This window comes from Watersipora subatra, chromosome 5 (genome assembly GCF_963576615.1).
Source record: "Watersipora subatra chromosome 5, tzWatSuba1.1, whole genome shotgun sequence".
Lineage (NCBI taxonomy): Eukaryota > Metazoa > Bryozoa > Gymnolaemata > Cheilostomatida > Watersiporidae > Watersipora > Watersipora subatra.
The window spans coordinates 36,186,187-36,209,619 of record NC_088712.1 but is presented as its reverse complement, the minus strand read 5'-3'; the positions used below and the strand labels follow the sequence as shown (position 1 = coordinate 36,209,619).

Sequence of the window (23,433 nt, the reverse complement as noted above, 5' to 3'; positions counted from 1 at the left end):
ATAACACAATTCTTTTTGAACTGAATATCATATTGAAGTTACAAACTTTTAAAACTCAATAAAAATAACAGAAATCCAATAAGCAATTTTTTGTAGCAACTTTTATACTCTTCAAAAAAGGGATGTTTTGGAGATAACTCAAAAAACACAAAATTGCACAGAGTCTGATAGAGTCTGTATATTTGTTATGTACACTGACTCTGATAGAGTGTGTATATTTGTTATGTACAATGAGTCTGATAGAGTGTGTATATTTGTTATGTACAATGATTGCAGTACACTGAGTCTGATAGAGTCTGTATATTTGTTATGTGCACTGAGTCTGATAGTGTGTGTATTTGTTATGTACACTGAGTCTGATAGAGTGTGTATATTTGTTATGTACAATGATTGCAGTAAACCGAGTCAGATAGAGTCTGTATATTTGTTATGTGCACTGAGTCTGATAGAGTCTGTATATTTGTTATGTACACTGAGTCTGATAGTGTATATTTGTTATGTACACTGAGTCTGATAGAGAGTGTATATTTGTTATGTACACTGAGTCTAATAAAGTGTGTATATCTGTTATGTACACTGAGTCTGATAGAGTCTGTATATTTGTTATGTACACTGAGTCTGATAGAGTCTGTATATTTGTTATGTACACTGAGTCTGATAGAGTGTGTATATTTGTTATGTACACCGAGTCTGATAGAGTCTGTATATTTGTTATGTAAACAGAGTCTGATAGAGTGTGTATATTTGTTATGTTCACTGAGTCTGATAGAGTGTGTATATTTGTTATGTACACTGAGTCTGGTAGAGTGTGTATATTTGTTATGTACAATGATTGCAGTACACCGAGTCTGATAGAGTGTGTATATTTGTTATGTACACCGAGTCTGATAGAGTCTATATATTTGTTATGTACACTGAGTCTGATAGAGTGTGTATATTTGTTATGTACACTGAGTCTGATAGAGTGTGTATATTTATTATGTACAATGATTGCAGTACACCGAGTCTGATAGAGTGTGTATATTTGTTATGTACACCGAGTCTGATAGAGTCTGTATATTTGTTATGTACACTGAGTCTGATAGAGTGTGTTTATTTGTTATGTACAATGAGTCTGATAGAGTGTGTATATTTGTTATGTACAATGATTGCAGTACACTGAGTCTGATAGAGTCTGTATATTTGTTATGTACACCGAGTCTGATGGAGTGTGTATATTTGTTATGTACAATGATTGCAGTAAACCGAGTCTGATAGAGTCTGTATATTTGTTATGTGCACTGAGTCTGATAGTGTGTGTATATTTGTTATGTACACCGAGTCTGATAGAGTCTGTATATTTGTTATGTACACTGAGTCTGATAGAGTGTGTATATTTGTTATGTACAATGAGTCTGATAGAGTGTGTATATTTGTTATGTACAATGATTGCAGTACACCGAGTCTGATAGAGTGTGTATATTTGTTATGTACACCGGGTCTTATAGAGTCTGTATATTTGTTATGTACTCAGAGTCTGATAAAGTCTGTTATGTACCCTGAGTCTGATAGAGTGTGTATATTTGTTATGTACAATGATTGCAGTAAACCGAGTCAGATAGAGTCTGTATATTTGTTATGTGCACAGAGTCTGATAGAGTCTGTATATTTGTTATGTACACTGAGTCTGATAGAGTGTGTATATTTGTTATGTACAATGAGTCTGATAGAGTGTGTATATTTGTTATGTACAATGATTGCAGTACACTGAGTCTGATAGTGTGTATATTTGTTATGTACAATGATTGCAGTAAACCGAGTCAGATAGAGTCTGTATATTTGTTATGTACACTGAGCCTGATAGAGTGTGTATATTTGTTATGTACAATGATTGCAGTAGACCGAGTCTGATAGAGTGTGTATATTTGTTATGTACACCGAGTCTGATAGAGTGTGTATATTTGTTATGTACACTGAGTCTGATAGAGTGTATATATTTGTTATGTACACTGAGTCTGATAGAGTGTGTATATTTGTTATGTACAATGATTGCAGTACACCGAGTCTGATAGTGTGTGTATATTTGTTATGTACACCGAGTCTGATGTAGTCTGTATATTTGTTATGTACACTGAGTCTGATAGAGTGTGTATATTTGTTATGTACACTGAGTCTGATAGAGTGTGTATATTTGTTATGTACAATGATTGCAGTACACTGAGTCTGATAGTGTGTGTATATTTGTTATGTACACAGAGTCTGATAGAGTCTGTATATTTGTTATGTACAATGATTGCAGTACACTGAGTCTGATAGTGTGTATATTTGTTATGTACAATGATTGCAGTAAACCGAGTCAGATAGAGTCTGTATATTTGTTATGTACACTGAGCCTGATAGAGTGTGTATATTTGTTATGTACAATGATTGCAGTACACCGAGTCTGATAGAGTGTGTATATTTGTTATGTACACCGAGTCTGATAGAGTGTGTATATTTGTTATGTACACTGAGTCTGATAGAGTGTGTATATTTGTTATGTACACTGAGTCTGATAGAGTGTGTATATTTGTTATGTACAATGATTGCAGTACACCGAGTCTGATAGTGTGTGTATATTTGTTATGTACACCGAGTCTGATGGAGTCTGTATATTTGTTATGTACACTGAGTCTGATAGAGTGTGTATATTTGTTATGTACACTGAGTCTGATAGAGTGTGTATATTTGTTATGTACAATGATTGCAGTACACTGAGTCTGATAGTGTGTGTATATTTGTTATGTACACAGAGTCTGATAGAGTCTGTATATTTGTTATGTACAATGATTGCAGTACACTGAGTCTGATAGTGTGTGTATATTTGTAATGTACACAGAGTCTGATAGAGTCTGTATATTTGTTATGTACAATGATTGAAGTGCACTTAGTCTGATAGTGTGTGTATATTTGTTATGTACAATGATTGCAGTACACCGAGTCTGATAGTGTGTGTATATTTGTTATGTACACCGAGTCTGATGGAGTGTGTATATTTGTTATGTACACTGAGTCTGATAGTGTGTATATTTGTTATGTACAATGAGTCTGATAGAGTGTGTATATTTGTTATGTACAATGATTGCAGTACACTGAGTCTGATAGAGTGTGTATATTTGTTATGTACAATGATTGCAGTACACCGAGTCTGATAGAGTGTGTGTATTTGTTATGTACAATGATTGCGGTACACAGAGTCTGATAGAGTGTGTGTATTTGTTATGTACAATGATTGCGGTACACAGAGTCTAATAGAGTGTGTGTATTTGTTATGTACAATGATTGCGGTACACAGAGTCTGATAGAGTGTGTGTATTTGTTATGTACAATGATTGCGGTACACCGAGTCTAATAGAGTGTGTGTATTTGTTATGTACAGTGATTGCGGTACACTGAGTCTGATAGAGTGTGTATATTTGTTATGTACAATGATTGCAGTACACCGAGTCTGATAGTGTGTGTGTATTTGTTATGTACAATGATTGCGGTACACCGAGTCTGATAGAGTGTGTGTATTTGTTATGTACAATGATTGCGGTACACCGAGTCTAATAGAGTGTGTGTATTTGTTATGTACAGTGATTGCGGTACACAGAGTCTAATAGAGTGTGTGTATTTGTTATGTACAATGATTGCGGTACACAGAGTCTGATAGAGTGTGTGTATTTGTTATGTACAATGATTGCGGTACACAGAGTCTATTAGAGTGTGTGTATTTGTTATGTACAATGATTGCGGTACACAGAGTCTAATAGAGTGTGTGTATTTGTTATGTACAATGATTGCGGTACACAGAGTCTAATAGAGTGTGTGTATTTGTTATGTACAATGATTGCGGTACACAGAGTCTGATAGAGTGTGTGTATTTGTTATGTACAATGATTGCGGTACACAGAGTCTAATAGAGTGTGTGTATTTGTTATGTACAATGATTGCGGTACACCGAGTCTGATAGAGTGTGTATATTTGTTATGAATTGAAAACAACTAGTTTTAGTGTAAAACTCTTGTTGCTTGTTGTTTTGTTTATTTCTGAGCCTTCATTACCAAGAACTTTAATCAGTGTGTCATTAGACACTAGTGTCCTGTCAGTAACCAATTTTCCTTTCTTGTTCAATAAGAAGTGCCCGGTTTTTCAGCGATATTCCAAGAAGTAATAGTCCTATCAACTCGAAGCTACAGAACTGAACTAAGAACCTCTCATGAACAAAGTGACTAAAATTTTGTAATCATCGAAAAATGCAACGAAAAAAATGAAGCTACTTAGCCGAGTTTACTCAAGAGAGAAAAACTTAACAGAATTAGCAATGTTAGCAGCGTGTAAACAGCAGAGTTGCAGTAATGCATATAAACTTACGTAGGTAACAAAGTCTCTGGCTCCATCGTTGTAAGTACACGTGATCTTCAGCGAATCTCCCTAAAAGGATTAACCAATGTTTGATGAACTAAGATGAGAAACTGAAGTGGACTCAGCAATCGGACTGAATTAGCATTGGTTACGCTACCATTGGTTACGCTACCATTGGTTACGCTACCATTGGTTACGCTACCATTGGTTACGCTACCTAATCTAGATTAATTGGAGTTTTTTTTCATTCATCATTTTCACATAAATGTTGAGACAATCCCACTTGTTGGAGCTGCCTATTTGTTCCATTAATGTCAGTATACATACACCCTAACTCAAAATACATGTAGTTATGTAAGCAAGACACAGGATTTTGGAGTTGTTGGCTTATTGCCTTATTATAATGCAATCTGATTTGCTTGTCAAAATACTAAATTTGGGGTTGTTTTCTACTTTTTACATTTAGCCATACTAACAAGTTGATTTGGGTTGAATATTATTTTTCGATTATTTTTATTACTTTATTTATAACAGTAAATGCACAAGTGTCCCATAAGGAATGTACAACAGCCAGAAAGTTTCTTATTATCAGAGAAATGCTCTCAGATTGGATTTTGCACCCAAAAAATTGTTCAAATCAATAAAATGATAAATTATGTGAAATAATTAGGCTGATTTTTAACTTTTACTTATATTCCCACCGTAATGTCTCTTACATTTCTAGGAATGTTACCTCAAAGGTTTGTGTGTAAAGTAACCTAGTAAACATTTCGTTGCATTTAGTCGTTCCCAAGCTGCCTTGATAAGATATGCAGTAATCTCCCCTACTTCGCGGAGAGAGGGTGGTCTCATTCCAGATCCACCCTCAAGTAGGAATTTTTGCGAAACAGCAGCTAGATTTATTCTAGCCTCAGCCACAATTTTAATGCTTTAAAAAACTTCAAATATTTTCTATATTCTAAATGTCAATTACTATTCATATAAGTAGTTGTACAGTCTCTTGTACATGCGGCTTACTTGCATAGTACATCGCATATACAGAACTAAAATTTACAAGAACTCAAGGAAGAAGCGCAAATGGCCAAGAATCAAAAAAGCAGAATCAATGCCAAGTATTCAGGAGCCATTCAGGAGCCAATCAGGATCAAGATAACAATATGACGGGTAGCACTTATTAGCGATTCTCTGTGGATAAAGTTGAAGTAAAGGTCAAATTTGATTCATAATTTGAAAAGTAGCCTCAGGCTATTCTTGCAAAGGATTCTGTTTGTATCGCTGACATCAACCATCCTGTTCCTAGGGAACTTGAAAATTAATATTCTTGCTTTAGTGACAAACACTGGCAGTGTCGTCACTAAAGCGTGAATACTAAAGCATGAATATATAAAGCACGGCTGCTCTATGGTTCCAGAGAGCAGCTGTGGCCTAGTGGTCTAAAACGCTGACTTACAAACCAAAGGTCAGGGTTCAATTTCCTATAAGGCCACTTACTGGTAGTTACTAAAATGACATCAACCTTAAAATTGCTCTCCGCAACTAGGTATGTCTCTAACCAAAACAAGAAAAGGCTGCAACCAAGACTGCATAAAGCTGCCCAATCAGAAGGATTACAGTAATATTATTAGGATTATGGTAATATTTCCTGTTATTAAATCATACATAAGGCAAACTAATTCAAGCTATTAACTAATAAAAGCCAATACTAGTTTCTGTATGTTTACAAACATTGTTGGATTGAACTAAGGAATAGTTGAGCACCTCCCTATATCACTGACGTGTTTCAATTCTCAATTACCAGAAATCCACATTATGATAATTTTATTTTGTACGCGCCAAAAGATGCCCTCAACAATTGTATTGCTGATTCTTTCAATCTTTTTTCAAAAGAGATAGTTTCAAGGTTTTTCGTATAAATTTTAGTTTTTGCATTTATGACACCATATGACATATGACACCATATGACATATGACACCATATGACATATGACACCATATGACATATGACACCATATGACATATGACACCATATGACACCATATGACATATGACACCATATGACATATGACACCATATGACATATGACACCATAGTACACCATATGACATATGACACCATATGACACCATATGACATATGACACCATATGACATATGACACCATATGACATATGACACCATATGACACCATATGACACCATATGACATATGACACCGTATAACATATGACACCATATGGCAATACCACTTTACTAATATTTACTGCGCTATCATATGTAAAAGAAGTTTTCTATAAAATTGGCTATAGGCTGCCAATAAAACTATAAAAGGTTATAACTTTTTACACTTTTATGGAAAACTATATTAAAAGTTTTTTCATAAACATAATTTGATGAAAAAAATATCTATGTATTTGAACATTGTATTCAATATATCAAGTATACCAAATTTTACACATTACTCCACATTAAAATTAATTTCTTTCAAATATCTATATACGTGTACATGCATTATATAAACTAGTAGAGAATTAGATAGTTTACTTATCTCTGTCAGCAACTGTCAGTTTCTCGCTTAGGTATTCATTAGGTTGATATTATATACAGATATCTTTACCAGACTACATCTTTGAGTGCCGGTGAAGGTAGTTTGTATGGACAAGCGCAAGCTAGTTTTGTTTGTTTTTTGGTTGCCGAGCAACAACACATTGCTAAACACTTTTCTTCTTTGAAAAAGTTGAAATAAAAATAATAACAGATATAAACCAACCGGCAGCATCTTTTTGTTTGTCTCCATGTGTCTAGTTTCCTGGAAGTTGAAGTCGTAGGAATTGTCAAAAGCAAGGTAGCCCACATTCTTTCCATCTCTGAACCATTCGACGTGTATGGCTGTCCCTAAGAGATGCGTGTGAAGCAGGTAACCATAGATCTCAATACCTTCTTCTGGCAAAAACTGCAATAGATACCGTGTATTTGTTTGTTTACTAAAACTGACAATTACGATACACGAGCTGAAATTGTGAACTGTTGCTGTAAATGGACAGTATTTGTAGAAAACAACAACTGATAAATGGCAAATAGCAGCTGTCAAAGAGACACCATAACGGTAGAGCAACTACTAAAAGACAATTTTAGTGTTGAAAAATAATGACTCCAACTAGGACAAACTAGAAAGTATCAACCTGACGTGCAAGTGTCAGGCAGGAGCTACTAAAGTGTCACTTTTAGATAGCAAGTAGCAAATGTTTAGTAACAAATGGTTAGTAACAAATGATAAGTAGCAAATGGCAAGTTGCATACAGATAGTAACACATGTCAAATAGCATATGAGGAGTAGCATATGGCAAATAGCAAATAAGTTGCAAAAGGCAAGTGGCAAATGGCAAGTATCACAAGGTGAGTGACAAATAGTGAGTGGCAAGTAACAAATAACAAGTAGCAAATGGCAAGTAGCTGTTGGCTATGGCTAGTAGTCAATGGCAAATAGAATATAACAATTTTACAAACATTCATCAGCGAATATAAATTTGCTGATGCAACAACGTAAATGGCATAATGACCTGATTAGTGCAACTGCCATCACAATAGGATACAATCTTAAATTTCTCAGCTGCTGGTGGCACAGCAATCCCTTCTACCAGTCCTACAGGAAACACTGCTGCTTCATGTTCTCTTACAGTAGGAGTGTAGGTCACGCGCAGACCAGATGAGTCCACAAATGCTAAAAAAGATGGAACAACAACGTTTTATGTTACCAACTGCTTTCGAATCAATAAATAGAACAATTTTTCATGTAATCAGAAGTATGCATAATAATAATACATAATAAGTATGTATATAAGTATGCATAATTTTTATTAGCCTTGGTAATCATCAACAAAATGATGTATTTCGTTACATGAAAAATTAATGAAGAGATAATAACCAATAATCAATAAGGGATTATTGACTGAGTTGAACAAAGTTCACTAAAAAAGGGTTGAGATAATAAATTGAAGGTTGTAGTAACAGAAAGTTCATAAACTGAAATATACAATGGTGGATGTAGTATGTTGGTGTCACAGAATAGAAAACTATGTTTGACATATGTATGTGTGGAAGGATAAATATAAATATTCTTGGTATAGTTTATGCGGAATTTTGAAACCTGCAACACAAATGCAGAAACCAGTAAGTTAGGGATAAAGTAATATGTTTAAAGATTTTGTGGTGTGATTGGTTGGAAGTGTGGTAAGCTGTGTGTTGTGATTGGTTGGAAGTGTGGTAAGCTGTGTGTTGTGATTGGCTGGAAGTGTGGTGAGCTTGAATACATAATCGGTGGTACGCCAGTCTTAATATAGACTTCTGTAAGAGGAGTATCCTTTACAGCTGTCAATATGGTGAAATGAGAAATATACATCCATACCATTAGTCAGATGACAATGTATAAATTGAAAGTAAGACGCCAGGGATGTATTTCTGTTTATGAAATATGAAAGTCAACTCACTATTTAGCCCTTCAGGGTTGTCATAGTGCATTTGTATCTGGAAGTAATTTGGTGCTGATCCATCAGGTCCTCCTAATGGATATCCAGCCTTCTCAGGGAAATAAAATGTCTAAAAAAGTAAAACAGATACACTGTTGGTCATGAGCAAAAGCCAAAATTTTTTAAAAAATATATTAACATTCTTATATTTATGTGCAGGAAAAAACTATTCAAATAATCACCATTGTCATATTGTTATTTTTTCTGTTTGTTCATCTGTTTTCACTAAGCATACGATGTAATCATTCATATATCAATATGTAATTTATCAATATAATACAACCATTCATTTAAAACTGAAGTCCTTAATATTAGTGGATCGGATGCTGCAATAACTTGAAGATTGTTACATGTTGCTCTTTTCGTTTTGGTTTTAATGACATTTTAAAAAAGTGCTTTAAATTTTTAAAAATTTATAGTCAAGATTTTATTAAATTCAGGTTTATGCAGTAGACAGAAAGCTAACAACTACTGTTGTAAGTTAGTTGCAACTGTCTATGTCAATATCCAAAATATCTTTTTAGCTAATGTAAGGCATGCAAACAATTAGAATGTTTGTTTAAAAAGTGGTTTCATTGTAATTATGTTGTTATTAAGCGCTAATACTTTGAAATTCAAATTTATGCTTTTCACAATTATTAGCAGCAATTTGGAGTTGTTTTCTTTTAGTTTATTAAAAATGAAAAGATAACTCTTGGATATAAAGCAAAGTGGCTGTAACTGACAAATATTAATATATGCTACTATATTTTAAATAGACATTGGGATAAGGTAGAGGGACACACATACCCCACCACCAACTGCCCATCCGTGTATAGTAGTCGAACAGTTGTCAGAGAACTCTGGCATCTCCGCTGTACCACAGACTCCTTCAGTTTTAGAGTTGTTTCGAATTAGTTCATCGCTGACTCCATAGCAGGCAAACAGCAAGATGTGATGAACCACTCCCTCATTTCCTGCACTTATCAGTGGCTCAATCTATTAATTAACATGAGTTCAATCTAAGTTTTGGATTTTGTCTATGATTAGCCTAAGTTCAATGGTGCCATATATACAGGTAGTCTTAGTTCAACGAGGCACTTGATTATTGACAACTCAAAGCAACTACAAACTTTAAAACTGATCCAACATTTATTTTCTAATTGATTAATAATTAATGATTAACATAATAATAATAGTTAATCCTTTGTAATTGCAATTGTGGAAAGGTAGCACCGTCGTGTGCGTAACTGCATGTCATCACATATGTATGAGAAGTTGGCTAAGGCTAAGGCCTTTAACAGTCACCCTTTACCCATCTCTCGCTCAGTATATTCCCGTCTTAGTCATATGCTTTCTCTCATATCTCCTCAAAATGTCAAAAAAAGAAAAAGTACCATTTTTCAAAGGTGAACAAATAGATATAAAAAGGAGAAATAGTGAATGGTAACAAACACCATATGTACCTTGACCGGTACATAACCGGTATGTAACCGGCACGTAACCTTGACCTAGATATGTACCATATCTAGCACATGGGTATGGTAGTACTATAACCATACAATATGGCAGTGTACTACCGTATGTATGATTGTGGTACTACTGGGGATGTACTACACCCCCGGCGACACACCACCATACATCTTGTTGAATGATGATGAAATGGCCTAACCTATTAAATGACAAATCTTTTCACTGACAGGTTTTTTGGAACGAATTACTGTGGTTAAACAAAGACTACCTGTACACTCAATCCATTGAGATGAATAAGTTAAATTTATGTGAATTCTATGAATTGGGCTCAGTAAGCATGTGTCATAAGTTTCATAAAAATTCAGTAATTAATTTATCTGCGCTAACATATTTTATGACATAATTTTACAATTCCACCTATTACAGTTACTTCATTTGAAATCTTGTTATAAATCAAGTTTTACACCTTCGCAGTATATAATTAAATAATAACATACATAATATATATTATTATATTGAATTATTGCTTATATGTGTAATATATAATCATATAATTTTGCTTACTGAGATCATATGATGCACTGCTTCCAGCTCAGGAGGAGCAATGAAAGCACAGTAGTAAGTGGTAGCCTCTTCAGGAACATTGTACTACAAGAGAAGTCAATCAGAGATGTATCTAATATTAAAAAACAAGCCCTATATTACCTGACTAGATAAAGGCCCAGCGCTGCAAAGATAATAAAAAATAACTTTTGCGGAAAAAATTTAACTTTTAATCAATATATATAACACTTACCATTTTAACTTTTAAATAAAGGTGTTAGTTTATTTTTGTGTACTGTGTTTATTTCTGTGTAATTCATACTGTACCGGCTACAAAGTCTGCTACAGCTCTGTACTGATTGCGAGTCCTGAGTTTAAGCTTTTGTTTAACATATGGGCATACATTTCTCTAACGGTAGGGTTTTACGCATAATGTTAGCTAAAGTGTTAATCATAAAGTCATAAAAAATTGGCAAGTGTAATAAATGTGTGTGTAATTTATTCCATAGTATAGCCAGTTGGACAGAGTAGTGTAATGGATAAATACCTATTTGTAGAACTGGAGTTTGTGAGTATAAAGTATCCTGTGCAAAGAAGATTTTCATTCCTAACACTTTATTGCTACAACTGGACCGTGAACAGACAGACAAACAGACAAAAATTGAAACTTCTTGTGTATAGATTATGATTAGTATTGGTGTAATAAACAATCTTAAAAATCAAAAATGGTGTTAAAAATATTGTGGAAAAACTTTAAAAGATTTTTTGTAGTACATAAGTTTCAGTTATAAACAATACGATTACTAAGCTGATTTACTACCTAATTTTTAATAACAAATAGTCTATTATTATCGTTACTAGTAGTCCTAGTAACAATAATAATACAAAGTTTGTTATTAGCGAAACTTTCAAGGTACTAGGACTGTGAGCTATAACAACTGACCAGAGAAGTTCACCACTTTTTTCAGACTTCTTGCTGATTCATTGGTATTATTGTTTTAATATCGTTATTAATACTATTTATATAGTCTTTACAGTTATGCGACTGGTTTCATTGTGAACCCAAGACTCATCTAAGAACCAAAGGGTTGTCAAATAATCGAATACTGCTAAAGAGCTTTTCTGGGAGTTTGCGCTATCACCAGATTATTATTATTATCACTAATATTATTATCACTATTATTTTAAATGCACATATTTTGTTCATATACAATGTCAAAAAATATTTCAGAAAATTTGCAAGTACATGTACTAAAATCTTGTAACTAGAGGAAGTATGCATGTGACCAATCTGCTCTTTGCGACGAGCAAAATTGTGGTTTCGCCCATGAACTTATTGATTTCATCATAAAAAAAGGATTGTCTGCTCTATAAAATAAAAGGAATGTTAGAAATTAAACCTAGTTGCCATCTTTTAGAAGTTTGAAGTTCTTCTCAGTTGCTACAAATCAAACATGTACAAAACTTACATTGTTGATTTTAAAATCAAATGTCTGAACATCATCTGGTAGAGACACTGGTGTAACACCGGTCTTAGAGTCAAGTAGGTAGATGTTCTTTGATCCTCTGTTTGTTGATCCGTGGTAGTCGGCACCAGTAAACTCGTTGTTTGCTGGATCAGAAGTTTGGTAGGCGTAGATCAGTCGGGTGGTTGATGACTTAAAACAAGCGAGAAACTTGATTGCTCAAAACAATATAGTAAGATATTTGTTTAACCACAATTAAAAAACTATTTCATATTGAATATTAACTTTGTATTATAGTATTGCATCATAGCATTGTATTATAGTATTGTATTATAGTATTGAATATTCAGTTTACATTATATTATTGAATATTAACTTTGTATTATAGTTTTCTAATTAATGTTGTATTAATATATTGAACAAAGAAAAGTTCAATTTTTCTGCCAGGGACGTCTAAATTTAAATTACAGGACCACTTTTTCGATGTCTAATAGGTGTATCAATATGCCGCCATAGTCATTAGAAAAAATTTGATTTCTTGCAATCAAAATGATTTCTCTGTCGGCTTCATGTTTATTTAACCTTGCACTAAGAGCCTTTTAACTCTTCCAATATTTCTGTTTTTGATTTAGCCTATAAAATAGAATACAATGTATCTTTAAATGAAATCTTTTTCTGCCTGGATTGTGAATTGTTTGAAGATGAACTTCCATAAAACTTTGGTAAATTTATCCAAAAGTATCAACTTTTCTGTATCAGTTGCCATTGTTTTTAATGGTTGGGGCGATCTGACTGCCAAGATGTTTCAAAATTGAAATTAACAAAAATTGATCCTATTGATCCTTAAAATGCTGCCTATTAAAAAACTTGATAACTAAATCATGGGCTATTTTTGAAAATAGCTAAAAACTTTCAAACCTTGAAGTTTAATACTTACAGCGATTATGTTGTCACCATTCTCATCACAAGTGTCAAGTTTTCTTTCGAATTGAACTGTTGTGACTCCATTTGCTTCCACAGCGGATAGCAGTTTAACATCTTGTGAGGCGTCTTTTGTTGGGAGGCTGTTAGTAGTAGCAAACATATCCTACAAGGAACAAAAGGTGCTCTGTCACAGTATCATGCATATTGTACAGGTGACAGCAGGTGCTCTGTCATAGTATCACGCATACCCTACAAGTAATAACAGGTAAGCTGATATTGTATCATGCATTTTTATAAGTTTATGTTATATGTTATATCTCGTTTAGTGGCACGTGTCTCAAAGAAACCCATTCTTACTTAAAATATGCTAAATGCAGTATAACAGTTAACAAAGTGGTTGTAGTATAACAGTTAACAAAGGGTATATTAGTATGACAGCTACCAATGTGTCTGTTAGCATGAGTGTTAACGGTGTCTGTTAGTATGAGAGTTAACAAAGTGTCTGTCAGCATAACAGGTATTTATGTGTGATTCCTGAAACTCACCAACAAGTGCGAAGTACCATCATCTGCCGCCCATGCCACAATGATATCAGCATCTGCCATGCTGCCAGAAGGAGAAAATCCAAGTCCAACCCAGCCAGTAGTCTTACATGTCACCTACAGTTATGTAAGTCTCGTGCTTAATTCACTTCGAGTGGTTTTATTTTTTTATTTTCAATTTCAATCACATGATTCTTATTATAGTCATTATAACTGTACGGTTTCATACTCGAGAATAAACTGTATCAGAGGTGAGAACCATCATAATGAGTTTATAAAAAAATTAATAGTCACTATCGACAAATATATGGAATATGATAATTTATGTTAAATATTAAGGAGCATATCCAGGAAGGTTCAACATACCATGTAAGACAACCCTGAATGTTTAATGTTTCACTAGTGATTAAAAACAGATACACTAACAACATATAAGCCAGAGTTTAATCAATAATTAATAGATTGTAAGGAATGATAACTACAAATCACAAAAGTGTTGGGAAAGATAACTATTAGTAGCTAATACAGCAGGTTAAATAACCAGAAATATTAAATAGCTCGCAACCAAAGATGGACAGTACTAACTTGTTTTCAGAAAACATAAAAATTTAGCTGAAGTTGCTCAATATATATTTTTATTGTGTATGCCATGGGAGATAACAATTCAGGAGATTTACATGTAGAGCTCCTGTGTCATGGGAGACAACTACTGATAGTTATAGAGCTATATACACTATGTACATGTATATTGTCATGAACAGTATACTATGGTAGCTAAAGAGACATGCATTAACAATTGCTATCTCATGAGAGATTATAGCCAATCATAATTAGTGGAGTATAAACTAGCAACTAATGTAACCATAGAGATAACTCCAAATAAATATGTATACATTTAGCACTATCAGATCATGAAAAATAACTACTTATGCATATGATGTAGATATACATTCACAACTAATTTGTCATTAGATATAACCACTAAGAGCTAGATAGATGTGTTTGTAGAGGGTATAGCATGTGGAGATAACCACAAAGAGCTAGCCAGCGATATATTATAACCAATAAAACCATAGGAGATAACTACTAATAGCTATTTTTCCAGAGAAGATGATAGATAATAAGAAAAAAGGCAGCTTGTCTGCTGAAAGAAAGAAAAACTATTTTTATAATGAATGTCAATGTTAAAAACTTGAGTTATGAATTAAAATTTTGCAAAAGGAGATCTTCACAACAGTTACAAATATGAACCAACACTTATCATATTTGAAAAGTGAACAAATAGAGCTAACTGTATAAACTATGTTATGAAGTGGTAAAGTTCAAAGGTTATCAATAGGCAGCGATGACAGACATCTAGCCATAAATACATGTATATCATTTTACTAACCATCAACACTATCATATAACAAGTCAGGTGTGTTTGCTATTTTTGTTCTCCCTGTCGCTGTGTACTCACTCATAAAAACTGTACCTGTCTCTATTTTATAGACTAGCGATGCTGATATAATGAAAGTCTGTGTGAGGAAATGAAATACCTCTAATCTATAATCATGATTGCATAGAATGCAGTGAATAGTTCTTGACCTGCATCTTCATAGCTAATAGCAAATAGCAAATAGCAAATAGCTAGTGAATTTAAATGAAGTTTAAATGAGTTTTTGTGTCAGTTACTAAGCTTCCATAGAGAGATAGTGCAGTGACACCCGGGTGGGCCAGTGCTGAAGGGATACACTCGGCTGACAAGCAGATCCTGTTTCTATAGGGTGCTATATTAGAGCGATGATTGTGCGACGCCTAATGTCAAGGTCGTATCTTCAAGCAAGACCTATGCGCATGCACAAGTGCTATGCCATTAATAGTGAAGGCCGTTTCTGGAGCACATCACATGGGTGTTTCACTTCCAAACAGAGGCACTGAATCGTGACAGAATGAGAGCTATGCTACTGCTTCCATGATGAAATTGCAGCACCATATAGAGTGCCCACATGGGGGTGTGTCGTTACACTCTCTCACTGCATGGAAACTTAGAGAATAAAGAAAAGTTATGGAAACTAGACCAGATTTAACAGAAGTCTTCGTGTTAAACACTTTTAATAACCATTCAGGGCTCTAAAAATTCTAAAAATGTTGGGTTGCAGTTGCAATTGTGGGTAGGGTGTTTGACCAACATTTTGCTTATAGACTAACTTGTCTATAATGCTGGTTCTTAGTCTAATATAATGGTGGCTCGTAGGCTATGATATGAACTATGTCTTGTAGTTTTGGCACTCAGTCAGGAGATTGGATGAACAGGAGAGACAAGTAGAGCGTGATTACAGACAGAATAGGATAGCTGAGGGATTATCAGAAGAATTAAAATTCAATTCTTCATTTGTCAATAGTTATACGTCAAGAGCACATCAAAGATCTGGTCCAGCTAGATTGGAAATGCGTATTTCGGAATAGTTAAGTGGTAAATTATTATCAAGTTAGGGAAAGTTCACTTTTTCGCTTGTGCCAGTTTTCAACCATATACAGCAGCGATCTCACGGCACCATGTGACAATATGGTATCTGGTGGAACCAGTTCTGTTTGTCTGCAATGAGTGTAATCAACTGTGTGGTACTATCTGGTAACACTGGGCTATTTTTTTTAGTTTTAATGGATTTTACTTCTGTAGCAACTAAATACAGTGAAACTCGAATAACTCAAACTTCAAGGGACCGAACAAAAGTGTTCGAGTTATTAGAGCGTTCAAGTTATCAGGACACTCATAAGTGCACGTATTTATCAGTAGGTATATGTACATATACAAACTATATATAAATTAAAAGCATAGATTGCTTGTTGCAAGATAAAGGGTCTCTCGTGTGAAGTTTTAAATATTTTTTATCAGAAAGTATAGATCTTTTTCTATCACTTGAGATTTGTTTGTTGTTTTAGGTGATGTGACTGCCCGGACGTTCTCAGATTAAAGGTTGCAAAACTTGATCGCGGTTAAAACGCTCAGAAAAAATACATACGTATTTTTCTACCAAGCGTTTTAACCAAGATCAACTTTGCAGTAAGTCAGTTATTACAAAACTGCTTTACTATTAAAAACTCGTTATCAATTCTGCCGATTTTACTTTAAATTTATCTGGATTTTACCTCACTTTTCTTGCCGTCGCTAAGCGGATGTTTGGTAAAATTTTATTTTTGCAAACCTTTAGAAAAGTCGTTAATGAAAATTTTTGCCGATGTTGGTAATAACGAGGCCTAAGAACTACTAAAAGTCGATGTTTATCTCTATGGCTTGGAATAAAGTGTTATTCTAAAGCGATAGTAACAACCGTCTCGGTAGCCGTTTGGCAAAAAACTGTTCGAGTTAACAGAGTTTCGGTCGAGTTATCTAAAGCCATTTATCATTGCGTGGGAACGGACCAAACAAATACGTTGAGTTAACCGTGTTTTCGAGTTACCCGAGGGCGAGTTATCCGAGTTTCACTGTATTTGTTCATACTGCATATTCATTCATCTTTATAAATAAAAGCATGACTGGTGGTAATTATGATTTGTTGAAAGAAGTAATTCAGGTCCCCGTACATGACCAGTATCATCCTATACAACTGACCGATGCATTTGCTGTCTTTGTTGTTTCTAATTGTCAATGTTTCTCCTCTTTTCTTTCAATTCGGTGTTAATATAACTCTATGGAGAGTTAAAGATCCTAAAACAACCTTGGGTGGACAGTAGAGCGATGTTTTACTTCGCTACAGTTATAATTTTTTCTCGAATTAGGAATCAGTAACAAGTAGGCCTATGTCAGTAATTGTATACAATGCCAGCAATATCTCGGTAATTAAAGGTTAATAAATAAAGGAGATGATGACATACAGCAGCGTATCATTATTGTTGTTATCATTAATGTTATTAATATTATTATCATTAATACTCTTATTATTATTATTGTTATCATTATTGTTATTATTAACAATATTATTAATGTTATTATTATTACTATTATTATTATTAATATTATTATTGTTATTATTATTACTGTTGTTGCTACTATTATTGTATTGTTATTATTGTGATGATGTCGAGTTTGTATCATATCAAACATAGGAATTCATTGACATACTTTGATTTGATGACACATCATGCATATCAGTAAAAAGACTGTTCCCAAAATGTTCATCTAGAAGGCTATTGTGCCATCAGCAGCACACAATATGACCTCAATAAAGGAAATTTTAGGTGAGCAGTTGAAACGTTAAGCTGAGTAAATAACTTGTTTGGTTGTTTAGAGGGCATGAATGGCTGGCCTCCTGTTCAAAGCTAATGCATTTAGCAATCATCGCTTGCACACCGATATATATATAAGAAAAGTGTCTATTCAACTTCTGTTCAGATGGTCACTAAAATATGTGTATTAGTTGATAGCTTTACATGCTTTTATTCTTCTTCATCATTTCTATAGAGTAAATTAATAGTTTTCACATTCATCATGTAATTGACATTTGATATATTTGGCATGCGCAATTATTTTGAAACGTCAATTTAAGGATAAAAATTGGAACTGTGTACAGATATTTTGACCCAAACCATCACATCTGATAATATTAGAGTTCTTTAACTCTTTGAAGCCCTGGCAATGCGTGTCAGTAACCCTGGGCAGTTTATCCAAGGATTAGAAACTTTTACACTTTTATTAAATATATTTAAATGTGCTCATAATACAATGATATTTGGTGAAACACTAGTTAAAAAGTCAGGCAACCCACAGAAAATGTCATCAAACAGAAAAAAACAGTACTTCACTATTATGCAGGCTAAAACTATAAAAGTTTGTACGATTTCAAAGACTCGTAAAAACATTTATAGTGGCATCATATCCACTGAGCACATGTTCATCATGATTTTATGAAACTGAATATACTGGAAAATTATAGTTCGTGTCATAAAATTCTTCATTTGCATCGCAATCATGCATGACCTACCAACGAACGAGTCGTATCAAAATTTTCGCGACATAGCTCTAGTAAAACTTGTTATTATAACGAAGGAAGTAGATAAACATATTTGAAAACTGTTACAAATGGAAGTAAAATTTCTGGTCTAACATCTTGTGCAAGAATTAATTTGATTGGTTTAAGCTGTTACTTAGAAACAGCTTTCGTAAACAGAGCCATGTGAATGCGGGAATTCCGGCCGTTAGGGTTTCTGACAAACCCTACACAATGCCGGAAAACCTGCTGTCACTGTTCGAAGGGTTGACACTATGATGAGTCTCTCAGCTAATATTCAATAATATAGTACAAAGTTAATATTTTATGCAATAAAATAAAGTTAATACTTAATACTATAATACAAAATTATTATTTAATACATTCCTAAATACTATAGCAAATGTGACATGTGTTACGACAAAGCTCTGTGACCAGAGCCGGAGAGACTGAACCCACGGCCACTGTAGTCACCGGGCCAAGCCTTCCTAATATTGAAGAAGGGTTGATCACCGACGAGCCGGCTCGGTCGACCAAGCGATAAACGAAGAAAAGTGGCGGATCCTATCGTATGTTCATAGAAATTATGTACGATTTGTTTATCCAGCATTATTTTACTGTACATATGGAGTTCACAGCAAAACTTGTGGAGCTTCTTACCTCGAAAGTGATTTTATCCTCCTCAGCAGTCCAGCTGACATTGAACTTATCATACGGATCAAGAGTCAGCCAATTAGAAAAGCCACTAGGTGATGATGGCTTCCCAAAAACTAATCCACAGCATGCTAACAGTAGCGCTGCCTGGAGCCTCATTCTTTTTCCGATTCTGCAAATATAATAACATTCATTGTTACATAACATACATGGATACTGCTCCACACAGCGGTCCCTTCTTCTGCTGGCGCAAATAGGTTCTAGGAGTATGAACTCTTTTGATTGGAAGACCGATTTGCTGGTTAGTAGTAGATCAGGGGAGACAAACACTAATTTTTTTTCAATTAAAGGAAAATTACGTTCAAGCAACTCGAAAGCAAAGAATGCCAGGAAGATTTTTATGTCTAAATAGATACTAATAGCTAGCTAAAACATAAATAGCCATTCTTGAAAGACAGCTAGACGCTAGAGATGAAGCATTCCGATGGGTCGATCATGTAAAAGGAGAACATTTAATCTTCTACTTGAAACAGAAGAGCCCCAGAGTGTTAATTCATATAAGCAACTCACTACTGTCATATCATGTTAACATAGTAATTGCATCTCTTTAAAAACTTTCATCTATCATGGCTGTTTTACTAAGCTCTGAGGTATGATTTGGTTCCATGATCATAAGATCAACGTTAGGGCGGGCAGGCTGCTCTTTTACCTTTTCGTTCTCAAAAAATTAAAAAAGGAGTGAAATACTCTAATGAACAAATAAGCTGCATTTAACTTGAATATCTACCACAAGTAGCTAAAAGTAACTGGCCACTAGTAATCAAAGCTGCTATCAGACAGCTGTTGACAGCATCAACACATTAACCCCACCGTATACATAGCTCAGTAGTGCTACCAGTAAATGAAGTAATTCGCCAACCTAATAAACCATAGCATAACAAAATACCATGAAATCTCAGTTTAAACTCCACCTTTATTTGAACGCCACCTCTAGTAGAACGCCACTATAAGAGAAGGGTAAAAAATACAGCCTCACCCTTTAATTGAACGTCACCTCTAATAACATGCAGAGTATTTAGTGTGAAGATGTGTTACAGATTAACGTTCATCTGTAAATTTGTAAATAGAGTAAATTCAGAGCTGTAAGTCTAACCTATTTATGTTTTTATATTACTTAGTATTCTTTGTATTATGTATGTAACGCTTTACCGAATGTTTATAAAATACAAGTTAGTACTGCCCAGCTTTGTAGACGATCTAGTTAATGTCTACAGGCTGTCTATCCTTCTGTATTAGCAGTTAGTAATTATATTATGCAACATGCTTGTTATTTGTAGTTATCATCCCTTACAAACTATCAGTTTGCGATTGCTCCCTCATATGTACATACCAGCTTACAACCATGCAACATATTGTCTCAGATGGTGTTGGTGTGTTTGAAACATCGTATATTAAGAGTTGTCTTACTCGGTACATTTTATATCTTTGATGTTTTAGAGCTCCAAATGTGCAGCATAAAGTGACTACACCTTGCTAACACGCTATATATTATATCACTACCTTTACTAATACTCTCACTAGTACTATACTAAGGAGGAGTTACTGGCTGCATGGAGTATTTTTTGTTTCTTAGGAGATTTTAAACAAAAGTAAAACTGTGCCCGTGAATAACAGATTCAAACATTACTTATGTGAAAATGGACCAACTAAATACTAACCCTATCATTGAAAATCATAGAATAAAAAACTAATATTGAGGAAAACATAAGAAAGCTATATATAACATAAGAAAGCTATATATAACATAAGAAAGCTATATATAACATAAGAAAACTATATACAACATAAGAAAACTATATCAGTACAGTAGGTCGTCGACTTACGACCTACTGTACTGATATGTCGCATAGGCCATTGACTTACGACCTATGCGACGCAAGTCTACCCGGCTTTACGACCACATTCATGGGAAGGTCACACAGCTCAGTGCGAGGCGTAGCAAAAGATGTTCTCCGTTAATCTTGTCAAGCTTTTTGCTATTTTTTCTTTAAGGAGAAATTTTTTTGCCACACAATAACAATAACTTCTCTTGAAATTAAAATTTGGCGATTTGTGCACTGATTATATACGTTATTAAGAGATACAGGTTGCTCGCCATGGCGAGTTCAGCATTATCCATTAAGGTAAAAGCGAATTCGCAGACAGATAGATGATAAAATCTTAGTTAACAGTTTGAAGTCTACTAAAATACATACTAAAACTTCCTTCAAGTATCTGTTTAGTAAGCTAAATTCATTTAAGTTGGATCAGAATCGACAGAATATACCGAATCGACTCATGTCCAACTCGTCTTATGACCAGTCGAAACCAAACGCGGTCGTATGTCGACAACTTACTGTGTAGGGTGATAATAGTTACTAATATGATTGGGTTCTTGTGGCTGTCACCAATCACACTACCTTGGAGCTAGTTAATATTACATTACTATTATCTGGCTGTTTATTTCTAATTATTTCTATGAATGCTATCGGCTTAGCTTACCCAGTAGACCTGAATGATGAGATTATCAAGAACAATGCACATCTATTGGATGAGCGAAGTGGTACATTTTTTAACACTAACTCTGGTCAGAGTTATCCTAGGCTGCATCAGAAATCAATAATGAAGCGAATCGTTGATCAGTGCTATTAATGATCTTGGTGAAAAACTGGAATGTTGGAATGTCATCTCGTTGTCCGTATTACCTGAGTAGGTGAAATATACATTGCTTCACTCCTTATAACATTTAAATCATGTTGCTTTCACTTTTACGGTAGAAATAGTTGTAAAACGGCATTCGCTACTATTTTTTGGCATTGAAAAGGTTGCTATTATAGAGGATTGCAAGTTTCTAGCTATCAAAGCTAGTCTTGTGCCTGATGCTTGTGTCATAATTGGCAGTGATTCAATTGTTTCTCATTTTTGAAATGATCTGCCAGAGCTTACAAGATTTCATACACTATAAGTAGTCCGAGCATTGATCAAGGGCGTCTCTAATGAAAAATTTAAGTCAGAAATAATGAACGTTTAATAATTCTTCCAGGCAGAGAAGCGCCGCGTCTTAAACTTAAAGGATAACTTGCAACAAAATTCACATTACAGTTATTTGGTATCAAAAGTTTCACCATGTCTTACTCTGCTGTGTTGTGTTGTAGGTGCCAAATATGTGGAAATGGGATTACAAGCTCTTAAAAACTCAAAAACGAACAGTTAATCGTTGTCATCACAAAACCGCCGTGAATTGGAAAAAATTTATTTCTCTGACGTAGTCAAACGATTTGGTTATTGTTTTGACACGTGATGTTCTCACGTGAATTGAAGGCCAATAAAAGGCTCAATATAAAACTTCTCATAGCACTAGTTTATGACAAACACTTTGGGTTTTACTGAAGAGCCCTTGTTGCAAGTTAACCTTTAAGTTGAATGCAGTGTTAGGCGCACAGCTTTTTTCCTGCTGGAAGGTGTGAACCACTAGCCTCCCAATCAGACGTCCAGCGTGTTACAAACTACACTACTGCTATTAATGCCTTATGTAGCTAAATATCAGGTGCACTAAATACAAGCAAGGTTTAAAAGTTACTCCATACATTTAGTATGGTAAAAGCACCTACCTCACTATATTTGCAAATGCTATTGCGCTGGACAATCCACACCTTGCAGCAATAGGTTACATCAAATATCAAATACCGAGAAGCGTAGCATAACTTAACATAAAAGGACTAAGCAGCCAATCAAAAGTTTGCCAGTCTTGCATCACGCTTCTGTAATGTTATTTACGCAGAAATAGGCCTCAGCTCGTCGACCTTTGTACTCATGTGTCATTGTGTTGGCCTCCGCTGCGGCAGTAATAGAGCATTTCAAATGCCAAAAGCTAAAGCCCGAGTTCCATAACGGTTGCGAGACCTTGCACAAATCTTGCGTAATGTTACGCAGCAAACCCTTGCGACGGTAGGCTCTGG

At 34.5% G+C, this 23,433-nt stretch overlaps 1 protein-coding gene across 1 annotated transcript in view; it reads right to left on the bottom strand.

Moving 5' to 3' along the window:
- The window catches only part of LOC137396573 (DBH-like monooxygenase protein 1), a 29,165-nt gene extending 5,992 nt beyond the window's left edge, over positions 1 to 23,173 (bottom strand). The window contains exons 1-11 of the mRNA XM_068082886.1: positions 23,086 to 23,173; positions 19,442 to 19,607; positions 13,815 to 13,928; positions 13,283 to 13,432; positions 12,349 to 12,537; positions 10,901 to 10,984; positions 9,674 to 9,862; positions 8,846 to 8,954; positions 7,919 to 8,079; positions 7,129 to 7,311; positions 4,375 to 4,434 (exon numbers count right to left, since the gene is read on the bottom strand). Of these exons, the coding sequence (XP_067938987.1) occupies positions 4,375 to 4,434; positions 7,129 to 7,311; positions 7,919 to 8,079; positions 8,846 to 8,954; positions 9,674 to 9,862; positions 10,901 to 10,984; positions 12,349 to 12,537; positions 13,283 to 13,432; positions 13,815 to 13,928; positions 19,442 to 19,594 (1,392 nt within the window). The 5' untranslated portion in view covers positions 19,595 to 19,607; positions 23,086 to 23,173. The remainder of the gene's footprint in view (positions 1 to 4,374; positions 4,435 to 7,128; positions 7,312 to 7,918; positions 8,080 to 8,845; positions 8,955 to 9,673; positions 9,863 to 10,900; positions 10,985 to 12,348; positions 12,538 to 13,282; positions 13,433 to 13,814; positions 13,929 to 19,441; positions 19,608 to 23,085) is intronic.
- Between the last annotated feature and the right edge of the window lie 260 nt (positions 23,174 to 23,433).